The sequence below is a fragment of the Micromesistius poutassou genome (assembly GCF_964030765.1).
Source record: "Micromesistius poutassou genome assembly, chromosome: 21".
Taxonomy (NCBI): Eukaryota; Metazoa; Chordata; class Actinopteri; order Gadiformes; family Gadidae; genus Micromesistius; species Micromesistius poutassou.
In genome coordinates, this window is record NC_140291.1 from 10,532,966 (window position 1) to 10,555,336 (window position 22,371).

At 42.8% G+C, this 22,371-nt stretch overlaps 4 protein-coding genes across 4 annotated transcripts; all 4 read left to right on the forward strand.

The window, feature by feature from the left end:
- Positions 1–7,944: 7,944 nt before the first annotated feature.
- On the forward strand, positions 7,945–9,309 carry LOC311366630 (homeobox protein Hox-B6b-like; the record flags this gene model as incomplete). The annotated part of the gene is made up of 2 exons (XM_084485426.1): positions 7,945–8,398; positions 9,041–9,309. 2 exons carry the CDS (start codon positions 7,945–7,947, stop codon positions 9,307–9,309), a joined length of 723 nt encoding a protein of 240 aa, XP_084341552.1.
- A 1,333-nt stretch (positions 9,310–10,642) lies between these two features.
- On the forward strand, positions 10,643–12,004 carry LOC311366461 (homeobox protein Hox-B5b-like; the record flags this gene model as incomplete). Its single annotated transcript, XM_084485248.1, has 2 exons — positions 10,643–11,249; positions 11,757–12,004. The coding sequence occupies 2 exons, from the start codon at positions 10,643–10,645 to the stop codon at positions 12,002–12,004; spliced, it is 855 nt and encodes a 284-aa protein (XP_084341374.1).
- A 6,627-nt stretch (positions 12,005–18,631) lies between these two features.
- LOC311366471 (homeobox protein Hox-B3a-like) lies at positions 18,632–19,754 on the forward strand (the record flags this gene model as incomplete). Its single annotated transcript, XM_084485256.1, has 2 exons — positions 18,632–18,917; positions 19,126–19,754. 2 exons carry the CDS (start codon positions 18,632–18,634, stop codon positions 19,752–19,754), a joined length of 915 nt encoding a protein of 304 aa, XP_084341382.1.
- Positions 19,755–21,233: 1,479 nt separating this feature from the next.
- On the forward strand, positions 21,234–22,371 carry hoxb1b (homeobox B1b; the record flags this gene model as incomplete). The annotated part of the gene is made up of 2 exons (XM_084485361.1): positions 21,234–21,798; positions 22,034–22,371. The coding sequence occupies 2 exons, from the start codon at positions 21,234–21,236 to the stop codon at positions 22,369–22,371; spliced, it is 903 nt and encodes a 300-aa protein (XP_084341487.1).

The window sequence follows — 22,371 nt, forward strand, 5'->3', positions numbered from 1 at the left end:
CCTTATTTTGTGGTATCGTTTCCATATTACATCAAACAAGCTACTTAAAATCACAAAGAACAAGCCAATTGTCATAGCCTACCGAGATTTGACTATGAGGAACTTTTCAACGTCGATTAACGGTTAACAAATGATGTTTCCCAGAAGTGGTCGGTAGGGGGCGCTGATGGTCTTAAAGTGGACACACAAGTGGAAATCACCGAGGACTGTCCAGACGTAGGCCTACCAAGAGTAAATTGCCTGCTGGAAACTGTGGTGTTTTATGGAGGCCTTAAAGATGCATTAACGATCCGGTTTCCTTTCGGATTGAAAGCAAACCGTAGCGTTGATGCATCTTCAAGAAAACATCCACTTTGCATTAGAGTAGGTAAATATTGATTTTATGTGTTATATCTTATTGATAAGACAAAAATACAACAAAAAAAACACTTTCTAAATCCCTAGAATGTAGGCCTCACCCTCGTCACCTCTCTCTATTATTCTGGTAATTTATTTCCTACATTAGGCCTACTCCGCATAAGAGAAACAATTTAAGAGGTCGAGCTATCACGTGATTTCTATATTCCGTATCAGATAGCTATTTCACCCTTAAAAAACATAGGCCTAGTCCTATTTGTTGACCTAAATATATTCATTCATGTTTGAACGTTGAATGTAAAATAAGGCCAACGCTGCCATAGGCTGCCGTTGTTAGATTGTCCCTTTACATTTGGACATAAACGTATTTTGAATATCATTTGAATTGATTATGTCAATATACAATCAAATCATATATTATTTAATATATTGCTTAAAAAAGCACGTTCCGCACGTTCCTTAAACTAAATTAACAATGAAATCATAAAGAACAAGGAATGCCAAATAGTTTTCATATTGATCATTAGAGTTCTGTTACATAGGATAATCACTCGGTAACCATATAAGATGGAACAATGGTTCATTATTGGAAATTCAGTAGCCTAGAATTATGATATATTTTTCTGGCGATAGGCCTTAGTGCACACAAGAAAATACTTCAAAACAATAAATTACATATTCCAAAAAGAACTGGAAGCCGTACACAAATTATACATATATATTTTATTCAAATAACCAATAGTTTTTTACAAAAGGAAAATTACCATTAGTTAATATAATAACTAATTAACATACAAAAATTGAACTAAATAACGCTAAAATACATTACAATTCAGAAAAAAATATTGAAAAAAATACACAAATATGTAAAATAGATATGCTACATAAATATATATATATATTTTGTATATAAAAGCAATACTTAATGTAATAGGGTTATGTCCTTCTCTTTGGCTCGCCCTCTCTCTCTAATCCTCGCTCTGCATTGCGACCTGGATCACGCAGCTGTTGCTGATGTCTTGAGGTGGGGAGGAAGGGAGGAAGGGAGGAGGAGGAGGAGGAGGAGGAGGAATAGGAGGTGGAGTGGTACTAACATAGATATCAGAATGTTTCCTTGTGAGACACTGACGGGAGACGTTGTTCTGCCATCAATAGAGAGAGGGAGAGAGAGTGTGTGTGATGGAGAGAGAGATTGTGTGAGAGAGAGGGTGTGTGAGAGCTGGAGAAAGAGAGAGAGTGTGTGAGAGCTGGAGATAAAGAGAGAGTCTTCACCCAGTGCAGCCACCCAGCCTCTGTAGGCTGAGACAATTACAAAAAGGTAAGACTCAGCAATGTGTGTGTGTGTGTGTGTGTGTGTGTGTGTGTGTGTGTGTGTGTGTGTGTGTGTGTGTGTGTGTGTGTGTGTGTGTGTGTGTGTGCATGTGTGTGCAGCAGCTAGTGGTCCTGTGTGGTGTAGATTGTAAAAAATAAAATACATGGCTTGTAACATGGTCGATGTTATATTGTTGTGTTCAATTTTCAATTCTGTCTGATAAACTTTTCTAAATGCATGGGTGGTAGGTAGTCTATTTCTTGAATGTAAAAGAAAGTGATTCCAAATACTTGGTTATTGTTATGGAGTCCTCGGTGCAACACAAACAGACCAAAGCAATCAATAAATAGTACAAATTAATTCTCATCATGTGTTTATCATCCACTCTTGCTATAATTATAAGCTCTCAAGGCGATTCCAAAGACAAGTTCTCATGGTCATTGTCGTTTTTTCAGTTCAGTGTGATACCTAACATGTTATCTGCAGACAGGACATCACTGGTCTGACTCAGAAGCTATCAGTCCCCTCCTCTGTGTGTCAGTCAGACAACCCCCTCTGTACAGCATCAGCATAATACATACCAATAAGGCAGATAGGCCACAGAGGATTTGCTCTCTGTCACCTTGTGTATTTATCTGTTAGGTTCTTGTGCTGAGGTGGAAGGGCGAGGTTATGGAACCGACCGGCTTCACCAAAAGTTTTGTTCAAGTCAATGTAAGGGGGTACAACATTTTCAATATTCTAGCTGCAACTACGCCAAGTGGAAAAGTTATTTTGCTTCCTGATAGCAAAACCTTGAAGTTATCACATTATTTTCAGGAATTAGTCAGGCTTCTTTCAATGTGTGGGAAGCCATTCTAAGCAATATTTCAGGCTACGTTCTGTGTATTTCAACATCCGGGGGACTGTTTTGTAATTAGAGTTGCCTCGTGGTGTCTTTTAATTGCCTTTTTTTTATTGCATGATTAAATCATATTAATTAAATATGACAAAGATACTTTGGAGTCAGCAGGCTATAAAACATCATTCAGGGCCAAACAACCGAGTGGGACACTTGCCATACCCACAAGGTCTGTATTATTTTAATAAATTAAAAAAGTTTGAATATCAGTGTGTGTGTGTGTGTGTGTGTGTGTGTGTGTGTGTGTGTGTGTGTGTGTGTGTGTGTGTGTGTGTGTGTGTGTGTGTGTGTGTGTGTCAGATTGGAGTTTTATCTATTTATGTGTTGTGTTTTGACACAATGCTGAGTTGGTTCCCTTAAAATCGTATTACGTCAAGAATTGTCATAATTTTAACATAGAAGACACCATTGCATCCCAAAGACTTCCATGATGTTTTCCAATTCAATGCTCCAGGTAGGGTGTACCACCAGGGTGACCTCAGACCATGTCCTGCTGTAGACCATCTCCTGCAACCTCTTGTGCGTTGACCCCACAGACCTGCTTATGTTAGTGGATCTAGTAGGGTGCTGGGCCCTTCAGGTGGGGGAGCTGCTATTTCAAACTGTTGGAGAAAGAAGAAACCATATTATATATTCAAGTAACTTTTTGGGCTGTAGCAAACTTGGATATGGATGATGTCCCAATTGGATGAACACTAAACATTGAGGTACAATTTATAAAAAAACAAAACAAAAAAAACCCTATATTTTATGGCTTATAAAATCCCGATTTTATATCTTCGTTTAGGGGTCTTTGCATTGTGTATTTTGCTGAAGCTAAACTCGTGTGTAAACGACTTTTTTTTAATGCGTCTCTGTCTTTATTATTATGTCTATCATTATTTAAAGCTACTATCGATACTATACTATCTTTACACTGACTGATGATTTTTATTCACATTCTGCCACACAAAAATAACATCATCATAACAGTTTAAATAGTCCAGACATTTTCCTGACTTTGCTCTCCGTTCCCTGTGTATAGGCAAGTTGGAAAGTTTTAGACCTACTGGTCGTAATAAATTCATTTTCCTCATTAAACATTCGTAAAACATCCTATTTTGTCGAACTGTCAACTTATTATTTTCCCGTGTCACTATTGAAAAATATTTTACATTTAGGCCTAGGCCATACCTCTACTAACGGGCGTATTAAACCATTCGCCTTATCCCTAACCAAAGAGACATTGCAATTTTTATTAGTTATGTAGGTCTATTTAATATCATGTCGTGTATTTTCACAAGAAAGTAATAATTCTGATTGCTATTTATCAAAAAGTGCACCGCACTTGAATGCACACATTACATAACTGCCAAGCAATAAACAACTGATCTGTGAGTTTAAGACGATGAAACATTAATGCAACATCTACCAGGATCAGATAGTCCCATAATAGCATCAAACAGCATCAAACACGGTATAGCCTATATGATGTGGGCCACACGAACATGTTGATGTAACCCGTAGGCCTGATACAACTTCGTTGTTTTTTTAGATTTAGGCCTTTGTTTTATTTTGGTGATTTTCGATAAAAATCGACCCCTAACTTTTAAGGATACTAAACATCATGTTTGTAATGTGGGCTGAACCAGTGGAAAAACGAAACTATGGTGATGGTGTGATATAGCTGAGGTATTTATGGTTTAAGTGCATCCATAAATGTCGGAAATCCCAGTCAGTTTAAATGAAATGCAATGAGTGGAGTCTGAAAGGGGTCTCCATCCATGATAATAAGCCTAATATTAAACATGTTAAAATATACTTTAATTAAATGCCCAATTACCCCGTCCTCATTTAAATATGGATTTAAAATCCATAGCCATCAATGCCAACTTCATGTGCATTAAATGGCTGAACTGGTTTCGTGTAACAATGTTAAAGACGTCCCTAATCCACTAAATAAATGAGGCCTTGAACAACAACTGCATCTGACATGCATTGGATATCGGCTCGTATAGATAATTCGTTACAAATACCTGGTGGTATTTGTAACGAATGGTCCAATTGCAGTTACTAGGTCTGCCTTGTGGTTGTTGTTGTTGTTGTTGTTGTTCTAGATGCATGCCACATGCAAGCCGTATTAAAGCTATGAAGCTCATGTTCCAGTTAAGGGGACCTAACGCTCGGTATTTAAGGGAGACGTAGGACTCAACAAAGCCTGCACAGGCCCCATAATGAGGTGTTTAGAACCCTATATCTTTAGCAGCCTTAATGTTTTACAACAGGAATATGAGTCTCATATCCTTCAGTAATGCGTCTCGGGGTCCATTGCTATAGGTTTCTAGTTTAGTTCTCATATTCCCACCAATGCCTATTTCTAACAAAAGGTGGCGGTGGTTATAGCCGGGCTGTTTTCTATACAGAGAGTGTCTGAAAGCACAAAACGGGCGCCGTTTATGAAAATTTACAACTTTGCCAAAGCAACTTTACGACGCGCTGGGCTCCGGGATTGGAGGAGCCGGGTCATGTGGCCCCCAGAATGGGAACTTATTTCCCATGAGGTTATATTGCAGCTGCTATTTTCAACTGCTCATTCGGTTATCGGTTGTAACGTTTTCTTGGCTCTTTCTTCATCCGACCATGCGTATTTTTGTCGGTGTCAAATTAAATACAACCCGACGGACGTCCGAGTCTGCGCGCTTTACGCGATGATGCCGCTGCGCAACCTTTCTCCTCCTGGCGCGATGCTACTGTGGCTAAATCCAGCTTTGTCCGGGAAAACTGAGATCCAGAACACCCCATCCTGGCGGAATTATTCACCTGCAATTACATAAAAGCTCCAAACATTTCAACAATGTTGGATGTGCAGCAAAAGGAGGTGCAAGAGGACGGGAGGAGAGCAGAAGACATACTCCAGAGGGGCACTACCTCTCCAAGTGATGGATGATCAACAAAGGTAAGGGCACCGTGTTTCTCAGTCCGTTGCCAGCCATTAACACAACACTGCGCAGGACCTTAAAGCATGCCTGCTCCTGGTGTATTTAGTCAACTTGTCTTCTATCATGGGGTGAATGAAACTCGAGAATGTGTATGATGGTAACATGGAGTAACATGGATGGAGTTTCCTCAGATTTGTGCAACTGAAGGACATTTGTCCGGCTGTCAGCAGCGCCTCGTTCTGTAGGCCGAAATGAAGGCCTGTCTCTCAAAGAGAAATAATAATCATAATAATTGATTAAAATGAGTAGTAGAAATAGTCCGGATTTAACATTTTCTCATGGTGTGAATGTTATGTTTATCGTTTTAATTAAACTAGGCCAAGCAAGGTTGGTTTAAGCAGCGAGACAAGCATTAAAGCCGGAATATCCATCTCTCAAGGCTTATGGAACATGCTGCTCCATCTTATCTAGTACACGTTTACATCTTCAGAACTAAATGGATATGACCATATCTTACCCAATATGTTGGAAACATGGCAAAAAAAACACCGCACTGAAGGCCCCACAGCCGCCCTATCGTCCATTGTCATCATGGGTTTCCCCGGATGTGTGTGTGTGTGTGTTGGGGTGGGGGTGGGGGGGTAAATTGGGCTTTTTACAGCATAATTCCATAAATATAAATAGTTTAAATGTGTTCAATACCTCCCGAAGGCATATTCTGGGCCCATTTGATTATAACTGTCATATCTATGACTCCGGCCCGGGCTCGAATCTCCTCCTCGAATTATGCGGTGCATCGGAATAAATGCTGTTTCCAAACACAAATGGTGTCTGCAGCCCTTAACGTATTCTTATGGCCTGTAGTGTATGGAGCCTTTAGGTGTAGGAAGCTGTTAAGACAAGTGCGACAATGATTGTCAGTGTGGCCTTAAAATAGGATCAAAGGTACTTTAATAATCCCAGAAGGGATATTAGGGATTACCTTTATCTTATTTCTTTACAGTGTGGCCTCAGCTCCGATTGGGTGCAGGAGACGCCCTCACGAAAACAAGAAAGCATAAGAAAAACGTTGCACCAGTGATAACATTGTATAGCCTAATGAAATAACAGCTTCGTGAATAGACTTTGAGGCCTTTAGCCTCAACCAGAGGAGCAATTAACTACATAATGAATTGTTATGGTCTCAGCCATTTTATTTGAATAATATGATTTAAAAAATATATCCACCACACATAATAAAACAGCTAGCCTATATAATAATAATGATAACTATAATAACAATTATGATAATAATAATTATTGTTATTAATATCATTATTATTATTATCTTATTGTCATCATGAGACAGTGATGGAAGGGAAACCTTGATCTCAGAGACTCGTCGTGCGTTCAGCCTTGTTCACCTTATTTACTTGTAGTCTTGTTGATCTATCTAAGGAGGCTAAGTGCGCATTTGTCCCGGTCAGAGAAGCAATGGATTTTCCTTCGTCTCTCCGAATAGGCCTATTTAAACAAACATAGGGACATTTTAGAGCAGCATTAGCCCAATGAATACAGATGACTTTATTTGGTGGACTGATTACCAACAAATATATGCGCGTGTCGGCGCGTCTGTGCACAATACATTGTGAAAAGAACAACGACAACAATCGAAACGTTAGTTAGTGATGTGTTATATCTCTGGTTTTTTCTTATATCTCTGTTTTTTTGGAACTAATTAGGCTAATTGTTAATTCCTCGCAATGTGTGTGTGTGTGTGTGTGTGTGTGTGTGTGTGTGTGTGTGTGTGTGTGTGTGTGTGTGTGTGTGTGTGTGTGTGTGTGTGAGAGAGTGTGTGTGTGTTTGTTTGTGTGTGTGTGTGTGTGTGTGTGTGTGTGTGTGTGTGTGTGTGTGTGTGTGTGTGTGTGTGTGGGTGTGTGGGTGTGTGTGTTATCATATGTGTAAAGCGAACATGTTTGTCCGAATAGGAACAAAAAAAATACTATTTGATTCCAAATTTGAGATTTGCTATAAACCACGAATGTATCACTTTATTTATTATTATATATTATTCTATATTTGTATTTATGTGTGTGTGTGTGTGTGTGTGTGTGTGTGTGTGTGTGTGTGTGTGTGTGTGTGTGTGTGTGTGTGTGCGTGTGTACGCGCGTGCGTGCGTGCGTGCTTGCGTGCGTGCGTGCGTGCATGTGGAAACACGGACAAGCACGAGCGCTTCATTCGATTCACTGGGGACCCTAGCGCGCAACAAGAGCCCCCCATGGGGGGCAATACTGCAACCATAGAAGCCAGTGATTGGCCAGACGTTGATCAGATGGTAGAGATCCCCTCTGCATTCAGTCGTCCTTCGCAACCCCCTACAGCAAAAACCAAATCTCCGATAAAGTAATGGCAAAACCACTTGGACTATAAAAGACAACAAATCATATTCCTCCGGAGTATACGCGGTTGTCCATCCAATGAGTTCCTATTTTGTTAACTCAACTTTTCCCGTGTCTCTATCGGGCGGACAGGACTCTCTCCTGGGTCAGATACCGCTCTATTCGTCTGGATACACCGATCCTTTAAGACACTATTCCAATGCAGGCACTTATGGAGCGGCCAACATGCAGGACAAGGTGTATCCTACCGCCGCGTCCTACTACCAGCAGAGCAGCGCCGCGGCTGCCGCCGCCCTCTACGGCCGCGCCAACGGCGGCGCGCCCTGCGACTTTAACGCCGTCGGCACTTTCTACAAGGACAGTGAGGGCTCGTGCGCCTTCGCCAATCGGGAAGATCAGCCGCTGTTTGTAACTCAGGACCACCACCGCAAGACAGAGTGCCCGGAGCAGAGTGTCAGCATGGGCAGCAGCCTGGACGACAAGTCCTCCCTGATATATCCCTGGATGCAAAGGATGAACGCCTGTTCCGCCGGTAAGTTCTCTCCTTTATTTGTTTATGTGACACCGTGTGTAGGATCACTGTACTGTGAGCATCCTTAGCCGTTCAATGACGCCACTATAACAGGAGCATGGCCGACTCAATGTGGCACACAGGGTATAGAACTACACATTGATGGAATAGTTGACATCCAGGGGGTTTGTGTTGGAGACAACAGTCTCTTCCGTCACGCCACGAATATCTTCTTCGTGCGCTGAAATGCGTAGCCTGCCTCATCAGCACCACCAACACAACCGTGGCCTTCACGAGCCGAAGTGAAATACCATCCTCAAATAAAGTATTGCATATAGGCTACAGTCTAAAATGTTGTTGTTGTTGTTGTTGTTTTGTTTTGAAGAAAAACCTATAGCAAATGCCCAATGAATTAACAAAACCAGAAGACCAAATCAGAAAAACATAAATTCTAAATTTGATTAAAGGGGACAGCCTTTGGGGCTCTCTCGTCTCCTCTCCTCTAAATTTAGTATTGATATTTTTCTGATTTGGTCTTGTTCTTTTTTTGGTCAATTTGGTCTTATTCTGTGATTTGGTCACATTCAGATTGACTTTCTTTAGTTTTTTTTTATCGATGCCTGTTCCACATCTTCCGTTGACGTGATGCATCACCTCCCGCAGGTACGTTCGGCAGCACGGGCCGCAGGGGCCGGCAGACCTACACGCGCTACCAGACCCTGGAGCTCGAGAAGGAGTTCCACTTCAACCGCTACCTCACGCGGCGGCGGCGCATCGAGATCTCGCACGCGCTGTGCCTCACGGAGCGCCAGATCAAGATCTGGTTCCAGAACCGCCGCATGAAGTGGAAGAAGGAGAACAAACTGCTCAATCCCGCCAAGCCCAGCGAGGAGGAGGAGGAGGAAGAGACGGAGAAAAACAAGCCCAGCTGAGGAAGGGCTGAAACGCTGGCCCCGGGACGTGCGCCTCACACTCAGCCGCCCCCCCCCCCCCCCCCCCCCCCCGCCCCCCTTTGGCTTACACACGGCCTACGAATAAATACAATTAATGTGAAGACGATGTATCATTTCTTTGTAGATATAGGCCTCAGTGTCGTGTATCATGGCGAATATGTTTGCAAAAAAAAACGACGTGTAGAATATTAGACCATATTTGAACCTTTTGCACGGTGATCTCTGTGTTAGACATGTCCTCCTTTGTTTGTGTATGTGCTTAATCGTGTGCTTAGGAGACTATGCAACATGGCCAAATGTAAATAGATTTTTCAGTGTTTAGGGTTTGAAAATGTTGTGATCTCTTGTAGATCCTTTGAGTTGCTTCCAGCGTCCCTTAAAGCGGGTCTCTGGCCTGTGCTGTCCCTAGCCTTGTGCTGTTAGATGTTCTACGGTTGTTGTCCAGCTAGCCAAAACGTTTTGTACATTCAAACCTCTACATGCTATTTATTGATTTTCCACCTGTGTTACATGAGCATCCGGATATTGTGTGCAATATTTTGTTAGATATTTGTACATAGAAATAAAGGCTTTTGTGTTAAAAAAGAAAAGAAAATAATATTGGCGTCTTTGGCGTCATTGAGACAAGAATCCTCCAGACTGCACCTCATGGTATACAAAGACCAGCAATTACACTTTGAAACTAAGATCTCCTACGAAAATAGTTACAGGCCTACGTTTCAAATAATAATAACAAAGAGAAAATGAAATAGAGCTTGGCCTATAGGCCTTAATGAGCAAGATAAAAAAAATAGCCTTATCTAAACACGTCAAAACATAATCCTTGATTAAACTCCAATTGGCCTATATCGACACGGTCGTATCTCCAAGAGTTGTATTTCTTAACGTCAGATTGACGCACGTCGTCCCTTTGTGCCTGCGCGTCTCTCGGCAGGTTATATAAATGATGAACGACCCCGCGGGCCCGACGACGTCCTCCCGTGACGCGCCCCAGCTCGGCCAGGAGATGGCGCTCTCTACCTATGAGGCTCTCAGGGCGCGATGGGGAGGCACCATTGACTAGAGTCTAACGACCATCATTTCGTCATCATTTGTAACCATAGAGCATGAATTACCTCTTGAAGTCATCAGTGAGAATTTACGACTGGTCAACAAAGGCACGTGATTCCTGAACGCTCTCCCATATTTGGCCGCATACCTGGCAAAGTACAGTAGGGCTTCATTGCTATAATTCATGATTGCATCATAAATCGTGCAAGCACAGGATTATAGCGACAAAGATCTACAAATCGGGGCTTTAAAAACCAAGCAAATGAGCTCTTACTTTGTAAACTCGTTCTCAGGGCGCTATCCGAATGGCTCCGACTATCAGTTACTAAATTATGGGACTAACGGCGCTGTGAACGGTTCGTTCAGAGACCCTGGCACCATGCACTCTGGGTCTTTCGGCTACAACTACAATGGCATGGACCTAACCGTCAATCGCACCAACACGAGCAACCACTTCGGGGCGGTGGGAGAGGACAGCCGCGGATTCGGCGGACAGGACGCGCGGTACAGACAGCCCCACTGCTCCCTTTCCTCCCCAGAACCGGTGCCGTGCGCGGCGGACAACCGCGAGCCTTTGGAACTAAAAAGCCCCTCGCCTCCGTCTGACCGGAACGCGACCAACTCCTCGGCGGGCAACAACCTCAACAAAAGCAACAGTATCAACACTCATTTCGCAGAGATCGAGGACAGCGGCGTCCCCTCGGAGAGCGAGGAGGGCGCGCACACCAGCACTTCCAGCAGCACGGCGCCGAGAGCCCAGCAGCAGCAGCAGCACCAGGAGCCCAGCGCCACCTCCTCGAACCCGGCCTCAAACGATTGTCAAACGCCACAGATATTCCCCTGGATGAGGAAGCTGCACATAAGCCACGGTACATATACTTTTACTATTGTGTTGGGAAAAAAGGGGGGGGGGGGTCACGCAGTCAATTGGGTTAAATGTCGTAAATCTTTGCAAGTGTTTGCATCGTTTCACTTTGATCTGTAAGCTATAAAGAGCAGAAGAAAGGCAACATTTGTGATCTGGAAGTGCAGTAATGGGTCTGAGGTCAATCGAAATCGAAAAATATTAGAGGGTATAATTGCTTTGTAAAAATTAGTGGGAATATGTGCAAAAATGTGTTAAGGGAATTTCCCCCTCTAGACCCGTTTAGTATTTGCACTCGTAGTGTTGTTTTGGTCGGTGGTGCACGGCAATAGGTTGCAGGAATTAGACACAAAACGCTTTGTTGCCTTATAAGCACATTCTAGGTCGCCCTGAACTCCAATTGCAATCCTGTTGAAGAACCACGGTGCCGTGACGTTAATAATAACATTGCTGTGTTGTTGTGAAGCCTTGGTCGTTGCTAATTGTGTGTGGCCTCTCTTATTAAATGTAGATATGACCGGACCCGATGGGAAAAGGGCCCGAACCGCGTACACCCGCTACCAGACGCTGGAGCTGGAGAAAGAGTTCCACTTCAATAGGTACCTGACCAGGCGGCGGAGGATAGAGATAGCTCACACACTGTGTCTCTCGGAACGACAGATCAAAATCTGGTTCCAGAACCGCAGGATGAAATGGAAGAAGGACAATAAGCTGAAAAGCATGAGCCTCGTGACGGGAGGGAGCGCTTTCCACAACTGAGTTTCCCCCCCTACAATAAACTCGGGAATAATATTTGGGTATTTAGTGTGGAAAGAAGAGAGAAAAAAAGAGGAAAAATGTCCATGAGTACTGTAAAAGCTATTAAAAATAAAAAAGCGCAGCACCTTTCAGCATGCAATTGTAATTGACAAAAGTATTCCGTGGTGTTAACATACCATTTTAGTTTGCTGTTGATGTACTAGCTCTAGTTGTCTTTATTTGAATATATTGAGAGATGTAAATATTGCCGAGGGGTCTTGTTGTCCATGCCCTTTGCGTTCTGGAGGATTGCCATGTGGACTGAGTCTCTGTGTTGTGTCACTTCTCGGGTGAATTCAGTGTACAGTTGAAACATTTCAAATGCTGCTCTTCGTTTCTAACCCTGGTGTATAATGGGGCCATTCAAAGCGCTTTAGTCTAAGTTGTATTGCAATATCGATGATTATCTTGTGGCCAGTCAATACCTTTCATAAATAAGCCAATGTGTAGCTGTAGGACCATTTGTGCATCTGTTGTTTTAGGACTAATTATGAGTAATGTAAACGTTCAACCTGTCAATGTGATGCATTGTATTTGTGCAAAGGGTTATTCTGTGGATAGGCGGTGATGTGACTTTTTTTTTCTTTGCCAATTTCGTATATTTAAGTGAACTCATAGCGCTTGAAATAAAGTTTCTCTTAAATACTGTATATTTGTTGGAATACTCCATTATTAAGTATACTTACCGTACATAAATATACCTATATTATAACCGCTTTCATATGACCAACAGGAATCATTTTTAGTAATTTCACTTATAGGCTTGCAGGCCCGCATGTAGGCTACTCACTATTCTTTTTTTTCCTTTTCAATGACCAACCTAAGAATTTTTAAGGCTTCAGACAGAATATGCAAAATTCAATATCAAGGGATACGTCTAGGCCACTGTCAGGCCACAACAGAAAAGATAAACGGATTGTGAGCGTCAAAAAGAATACACAAGGAAAGATATTTTACATTGGAACTTACCTCCTCTAATTTGCGCGCAACGCGTCTTTACTCTGCTGGTAAAATCCAACAGTTGCTGGCTTTACTGGTGGGCCTGGGCCTGCAGAGGAACACATGAACTTGGTAAAAAAAAAATACTCGTTACCAAAGATTGTAAAGGCCTATATTACTTACAGACTCGGAAAAGTCACGTGAGGTCCATAAAGTTGGTTTTATGGTTTTGGGGAGTAGACAATATAATTCACAACCTTGAATGAAAGTGACGGTTTAACTGCATCGATGGGATTCGAAAGGCTGGACTGGGAAAGTGGTGTCCACTCAGGACAACTATGAGTAACTTCAACTAAAAAAAAGCACGGCTCACTTTGATTTGACAATTTTGCGCAATATTTCCATAAAGAAAATAATATTTAGCAATGTCGTTTTTATATTAGATGCCTGTTGGGCTGACCTTTTTTATATCTCTAAATATGCTTGGTTAAATAATAGTTTCACTAAATATAATAAAGTTGAATAGGCTATAATAGGCCTTTAAATATTTGTTGTTGTTTAAATGTTGTTGTTGTTCTTGTGTCGGGGGACATCATGGCTATGCTGTTAATCGCTCGTGTCTATTTCGTGTTATAGGCTAATTAATAATATAGGCCTAATAATAATAATAATAATAATAAAAATAAAATACTTCACAACCACAAGGAGACGTGAAGACGGCCAATGTTGGCTTTTAAAGCGTAAACCCTTTCTACGTCTTCCATCATTAGAACAAACTGTATCGGCTCTATTGGGATCTCCACCGATCTGAGGTGTCAGTGAGGGGACAAAGGTGAACTCTGGGACACTTTCGTGTTGAACTCAGACTTTAGTTAATTAAAATAGGGCCTATAGGCCTATTGGCAATTGGCTAAATTATATATGAACAATATGAACAATATGGAGCCCATATAGGTATATAGGGCTATTTTCTACCGTTTCTGAATTTTAAAAACAAAACAAAAACAACAACAACAACAAAATAGCAGCCTCCCCTTCATACCTTTGCTGTTATTTACATAATAGTTCCCCCTGAAAGTAAATCTAGTAGTGTGGTATGGGGTCAAAATATTTCACATGTTCATAACTATTAAGTGGCAATTTAACCAGCGTAATGAGTATTGCATATTGATAGGGGTAATCAGTACCCGGATCTCATGAATTATTCATAGGGAAGGGATCATCGCGAGGTCAGGAGACGATAGACTACCACTGCTGGTGCGTCACCAAGCAGGCCGCGCTCCAATGCCCGCCCGCTCTCTCTCTCTCTCTCTCTCCCCCTCTCTCTAATGTCAGACACTGCACTGTCATCTCCAAGAACATGATGTGAAAACATACAGGAATTATTTACGATTTGTGGAAGTCCAAGGGAAGTGGGTGCAAATGAAACAAAATAAAAAACGGACATTACGCATTTTAATATATTAAAAAAAAAAAAAAATCTGTGAAAAAATGTCTGTGTAAATCTGGATTGTAATCATGTAAATATTTCCTGTTAGTTAAAATAAATGAAATGCCTCATGTTGTTCTAATTTGCTCAAAGACATACGCTTGTGTGCCTAGATTTCGCCAAATTATTTTCAATAAAAATATAAAAATATATTATAAACAATAATGAAACAGTTGATGCTCCATCGTCACGTTTTACGTTAATAATTATTTTAAGAAGCAACCCGCAGCCCACCGCAGCCAGGCGCGAGGACCTGACACACACTGAACGCTGTAACGCGCCTCGACGCCACCAGAGCGCGCCTCAGACCGAGCCTGAGTTTGATGGATGGTTTTCTCCACGTCTGGGCTCACTGGGGGCTCGTAGGTTATTGCAGAACATAGAGGAATCGTGTCTGTTCGAGGACTGTAAATATATTTGCTCAAAGAAGTGGGCGTAATATAATCCTACCAGCGACTTCCCCCACAATTAAATCCTCAGGATGCTCTTTCGGAAAGGCCTATACGCCCATGTATTTAATTTACATTTATACAGAAAAAGGTTAAATCCAATACAGCTGTGTAATAAACTCGTGGAACCAAAACTTGCTTACACTATTAGTGTTGTGTAGTGGCATTTATACCTTTGTCGACGTTAACTATAGGCCAACAGCCTTATGACACACTGAGTCAGAACCCATAGGAATAATATTACAAACAAGAAACTGTCCTTAGAAAGTGTGAGACTACGGCGGAGGCCTTCAACACGAGTGGCATGATAATACACCCAAATGTTATTTCTTATTTATTTTTTTGTGTTAGAGAATATAATACACTGAATTGCTGTGCTACGGATCATCTGTCATCTATATATACCCTGTAGATCCGAATTTGTGTTATAAACGCAGTCACAAATTCGCTTCTTGGGGACTATGTAGTTGATGACACTTCGCCACGAAAACCCAATTGAAGACTGCAGAGAAGGCTTTGTGTCGTGAAGAATTGACCGAGCGGGTGAATAAAAAAGGCATAGGCTTGCATCAGCAGGCAAAACATATACTCAGACTACCTTTATTGTCGTCTGTTTTTAAATTAAAATCACACCCTACTATTTTAAGAAAACTGCTGCAGAAGAGAATAATGCATTCATAAAAAATAGGTCTAGGCCTACATTGTGTAGGCCTACAGTTTGTGGAGGGGTGAGTTCACACGACCTGCTGTGACAGTGCCCTGAGCCCATCTGAGTTCCTGCAGGATAAGTTTCGGTAATGGCCCACATGCATTGTTCGTGGTGTCAGTTATCACGCCCTTCGTAACCTTTTGTTGATCAGCCTGGTTATGGCTTTATGGTCGTCTGTGAGGACTTCGATTGAAGGAGCTTATTTTTTTCAGAGTGGTCAACGTGTGGATACATATATGTGCCTAATACTAAAACAATAAATATTATGTAGGCTTTATCACAAATTTGAACAAAATATTGGTCTATCTGGGTCTGATGCTTTACTACTTTAGCATATATCAGCAATTAAAACATATATGGTTAGCTGGTAGTGTAAGAGGAAAGAAGTATATATATACGATACATGATCTGACGAATGTCTGTTGTTTTTTCTTTCAATACACACCTTGGCCTAACAATCGTTTCCCCTTTTGTTTGCGTTTCAATAATATATAAGAGCCTAACACACTTTGCACATCTATGGACGACGCGATTTGTCCTGTCGTATGTGATTTAACGAGGGGCTCCATTAATTAATTCAATTGTCCACCGTGGGCCTCCTCCACAACCCCAGCCCCCAGACTTCGTCTGCCCGGACTGGACGGAGTGACGCTGCGGTGACGACCTCAGAGGAGCGGTGGCTGCGCATGGCAACTGGAGAGCAGCCGTGCTATTGATCAGGTGGATGCAGTGCATCTCTCAATCTTCCAGGAAAGCGAGACACCACTTTGCGACAAAAACATAATTTTGTTGTTGGCTTTTTTTTTATTTATATAAACCAAACCGAGCCAGGCATATTCTGTCTATATTCTAAACAATGTCGTATTTATTTTTAAAAGGCTATGGGCCTCTCACCGGTGTACACAATGCATATCAGTTTCAACTCAACTTTTCAATCTACATTTAGCATGGCTCAAAGATCAAAGCTACTTCTCTTTGAGTCACCTCGTGTCAATTTAGTTAAATATTACTTATACCAGCTAATCAATGGAATTGAGTAGCCCCAATTGAAAGATGAACATGAGCGATCAAAGGACCGCCAGGCCCGTATCGATCCACTGCAGCAATCAGGCGACATTCTGATCACATAAAGCTACAAGCCTAATTATAACCAATACAATGGACCCAAATCTCAATTTGCCTCGATTGCTGGTTCAAAGTAGGACTAATATGGATTAGGCCAACCTATTTTAAAAGTGCTGCAACGGAAAAACAAACCGGTTAGTATATTCCACACAATTCAAAGTCACATTTGATTTAACACACAGGCCTATAAAAGGATAGACCCCGATTGAGGTGGCGTGGACCTTGAGGTAATATGGTAAGCTTTGTATTCTTCCAAATCAAGACTGCGGCCATGTTGGAATTCACTGGATATTGGATGCTTCAATTAATCAATTCATCATGTAGGGACTATCAGGGATCGAGAAATATACGTTCAAGCAAGCTGGTTGGTTCAGGCTATATTGATGTTGCTCCAGAGACCAAAGTTCAGACCATAATTCTAAGCATATAAAAAAGGAAAGGGTTATTTTTACTTTAATTAAATAAAAAAAAATCTTTAGCCCCAAGCCATAAATATTATAGGAGAACAATTCAGTCATAATTTCTGCATGAAAAACGTCACATGTATATTTATAATTATGTTGTTATAAAATCTCATAACAAAACATGACAGCGCTTACGTCAGACGCACGCATTTCTGTCTCGATTAGGGCCTATATTCTAGCCTATAACTCCCTAATTCCGGTTCAATCCATATCAAAGAACATAAAAAACAACCGTTCATTCAAAACAATTGCTCTCTCACATCATAATTGCAATGAGAGCAAGTGTGCATAATCAGCAGAAAGGGTTTCCCACACACAGATACAACTGGGTGAGGGGTGTCTGGGCGGGCGGCTGCACGGCGGATAGAGGGGTCCATTCTGTGCTCCGACCACTGCATGTTGGAGCTGCAGCGCCACATCCGAAGAGCCGATGCAAAAAGGGACCGGAATTATTATTATTATTATCTGGTCCGTTTTCTCGTGCAGGGAGTCATAGGCGATTGTTTCAGATGTGATTTTTTTGTGCACAATTAATGTCACGCGCTGCAGCGGGCCCACATCCTTCCAAGGTAAGCATGGCTCGATTGGAAATGCGTGGTATTGTGCTGGGGAACGGGCTATGTGTCTTTATGATTTACGAGCCTGACTCCGGCGCGCGGTTCACCCAGAGTTCATAAAGCTGCATGCCTCCGTATTCATTTTGCATTCGTTTTCCCCTCTCTCTTTCTCTCTCTCTCACTCTCTCCCTCTCTCCCTTTCTGTTTCTCTCGTGTACTTGGAAAACCGGAATGGAAATGAATCGAATGTTGCTCATTTGAATTTCGTATCATTCTGGAATAAAAAATGGAATAAAATATGGAAATGAATATTCCCTGTGCATTGGTATCGCACTGGTGGGCTATGTGTACATTTCAATATTTGTGGTGCTGTATTTAATATATGTTTTTCTGCCGCAAATATGAATCATTTGTTGGATGTTTGTAGACGTTAATAGGTCTTTAGTTTCATTGTTGTTGTTGTTGTGTTCTACGCATAATATCAATTTTATCTATCTATCTATTTGACAATATTCACTCGTTTACGGATGGGTAGCATAAAAAAGTGTCTGATTTAATTCAATATTTTTGTACATTCTGCCACAAAAAAAAAAGATCCCCCATGAACAGAATGTATTAAAGGAGGCGTGGAATCGGAGGGCTTTACCACCAAACTCACTGAGCTCATGTGACTAAAGGAGATGCTTGCTATTCATGTCAACATACTATTGAGTTGATAAGATGGATCATGCGGTCTCCTCCCTGATTTGGTCTTTTTTCTATATATTCTCCCAGGCCAGCGACGAAGCGGTCTTTGGAAACCCATTGCGTGGTCCATGTTCAGTCGGGGGGTCACTGGGGCCCCGGTACACGTCTCATGGAAATGCAGAACGCTGCCTACAACAACAGCGTCCAGCTCAACTTGTGCCGGCTCCAGGAGGCTGGGGATCGTGTCCGTGGAGGTCCACAGCCTCCACCGGGACCCAGGTACCAGCCGCTGGTGCACGCTCGGGCCCATAGTCAAAGCACACTGAGATCATGTGGCAACAAATCACATCTGCTTCATCGAAGAGAAAATCAGCAGAACACTATCTCCAAAAAGATCTTCCCCTGGATGAAAGAGTCCAGGCCTTCAGCCCAGAACCTCAATAAAATAAACCCAGGTATTTGGACATTTAGTCAAATGAAACTCAGCAATTATTACAAGCCAGTATTATTCGTTATTAATAGCATTTAATAGTATAAACATTCTATTCTAAAGAAAATGCAAAGTATTTTATTCCTCCGAATGTTAAACGGTCTGGTATTAATCAGGCCTTCCCATCAATAACCTTAAATCGTGCTCCGGTCTGTATGTATTTACTCTCACAGACAGCTCTGAGGACGACAAACTTCCAAACTCGACCGCTGCCTCCAAACGGGCGCGCACCGCGTACACGAGCGCGCAGCTCGTGGAGCTGGAGAAAGAGTTCCACTTCAGCCGCTACCTGTGCCGCACGCGGCGCCTGGAGATGGCCGGTTTGCTGCATCTCCAAGAGAGACAAATCAAGATATGGTTTCAAAACAGGAGGATGAAGCAGAAAAAGGATGACAAATTTAAAGGCCAGGAGGGCCCTCCGTCCCCGGGCAGCCCTACCACTCTGTCCACTTTAGGATATGTCCATCTGGGCAGTGAATACGAGACCGCATCCCCCCCACGGAAGACACAACAGCAGCAGCAGCGAAACCAAGTGCACACAGTGTCCACGGAGATCCCAAACTTGTCCAAAACACAATTATTAGTGCAGCATGGATATTCGATTCCGGACTGTAATTCTCTAGGTCTGCAGAATCATTTCACTAACGACCCCAAGTTTGATTTACACTACGGTGCAATGTGCAACACGCCAAAAACATTAATCCCAGATCAAGGAGTAAATGACCCGAACCCGTCGTTTTTCTCAGAGAGTCACAATTCGCAGCAGAGAATCCTGCAGGCACCCAAACTGTCCCATCTGTAGCGGGATATACGTTGAATAATTAGGCCTATAGTCGTTACCTTGACCCAGCTTTGCTTTTTAAATCATTCCATGAGGCTAATTAATTGTGATAAGATCCTCCTAATTCAACGTCTTAAAAAAGGGGACATCATTGATAGCCTAGGCTAATGTTGAATGGATAGCCCTTGTTGGCCTAATAGCCCACAGGGAGTTGTCCTGCTCAAGTGTAACGAGTTGGAGGGACGTGGTGGAAAACATTTCCAGAGGTCGAGTTTTTATTTGCCCGTATGCAGCTAGCCAGCCATTTTATATGATTTATTACCATATGGATTTATGGATTTTATTGTTCAATGCCTCTAATTTGGTGTCATTATTGTTTTTATTCGAACTATGCCTATTTAAAACAATCGCTCGCTTACAGGGAATTGGCTAAATTGTGCACCTTAATTGCTTAAAATAATGTGTTTAACAAGGGATTTCACAGTAGGCCTACTTTATAGGCTATACCTATTCAATTATAGATCTAATAACGCGTGCGGGTGAGCAGCAGTTCGGGCATACTGAGATGGAAACGTTATTATTTGTCATAGGCCTATAGGCCTATTGTAGCCGGTGAACTCGTTAATGCTGTCTCGATGTTTACTAGGTCATATAAACGTAATTTAGACTTCTCTCCTGGACCCCAACACGCCATGCTCTTGAATGTTTCTTTGTTCTTTTATGAGCATATTGGGTAGCAGGGCATGTCAATCTCACACAACAGCAAATGATGGATCACTGAATTAATTGAGCAGCGAGAAGAGTATTTCAATTAGGCCGCGTTTTGGCCAATATGTTGAAAAGGGTTCAGAATTAGACTGCGGAAAATAGTTACAACCTAGTAGGGCTTCCGTATTTTCGATGTTCTACATCTTTAGATGCAATTGCCTGTAGGCTACTATAGGCTACGGCTTTGTTTTTATGAGGCATACGCCGCAGGAAACACACTGTAGGTATACAAAATAGGCTTCATATTTTGTCTAAAAAAATAATGATAGCATTTAAGAAAAAGTAGATCGTAGATCTCAAATGTCTTCGATAGGCCTACTTTATAACTGGAAACTTTTAGTAAATAACTGAGGCCTACCCCACATTCGCCTTTATTAAGTCTCCTCCATGCTGATATTTATATTAGTTTTGTTTCCATCTAGGCAACAAATGAAACCCTGTAGCCTGAAAAATGTGTTTGATGTTTATATTCTTATCAGATGGAGGGCGGCCTCTGATTGAAGCGTTTGTCATGTAAATGCGAGGGCGCGTGATGGACGACCCTGCAGACCTGACAGAGCGTCGTAGCTCCTCTGCCATTGGCGGTCAACTGGTCACGTGGTCTGTCAAGAAGGTGATATGAGGGTGGAAGGCCGTTTTACAGCTTTGACGTAGTACCTAGAGGTTAGCACTGGTCAACGACAATTAATGACGGCCTGGTCCCCCATAAACTGATAACAACAGGGCCCTACAATGAACTCGTACTTAGAATACCCCGTCTGCAACCGAGGAAGCAACATTTTCAACACCAAGGCCGGATACCACAACCTGAACCATGGATATATGTCGTCGCTGTCCCCGGGTCAATGCGCAACAAGTGATGGCTACGGAGGCGAAGGCCGGCTGGTGGGTGCTAGCACCGCAGCTTGTCCACCCCACCAGAACCCCGGCCACCCTCTCCACCACCACCACGTCAACTTAGACCTCCAGTTTCCATCCCCAGGGAACGCCACGGTGTACGGGGCGCAGGTCGGGCCGCCCATGGACTACGGGCACCATCAGTATGGCCTCGGCCACGAGCAGGAGCGAATGTTTCTGACTTCATCCCCCGGATCTAACATGGCGCCCTATGGGGACGGCTGCGGGCCCGCTGGCCAGTATCTGCACTTCAGCAGCGGGGATCAGAGGCCTCACGAACCGATTGAAAGTGTTTACTCGAGGCTGCCGTCCCAAACCAAGGAGAGAGACCCCGACCACGGCGAGCAAACGTCTCAAACCTTCGACTGGATGAAGGTGAAACGGAATCCCCCTAAAACAGGTTGGTCCAATGAATCAGATGTGAACCAACACATGGTTGTTTTTAATGAAGTTGTCTCAATAGACATAGTGAATGGCATACGCCTATGTTTCCAGCGGTCAAAGCAACTAATCAACTAATCTAAATCAACTTTATTTCACTCCGTCATCACCCCCCCCCCCCCCCCCACACACACACACACCTCCCCAAAAGTTTCTCCCTTCATCCATTCATGTTTGCATCCATTCGTCCGCAGCCATCCTGAGTGACTACGGGGTCCCCGGCCAGATACAGAACGTCATTCGCACCAACTTCTCCACCAAGCAGCTCACGGAGCTGGAGAAGGAGTTCCACTTCAACAAGTACCTGACCCGGGCGCGGCGCGTGGAGGTGGCCGCCAGCCTGGAGCTCAACGAGACCCAGGTGAAGATCTGGTTCCAGAACCGGAGGATGAAGCAGAAGAAGCGCGAGAAAGCGGGAAGTGTCCTCCTGCTCCACAGCCAAGCACCTGCGGAGAGCGGCTCCCCTCCGAAAGCTCCTCCGGCCCAACGCGAGACTTCTCCCCGAGTCAAACGGAAAGACTGTGAACTATGA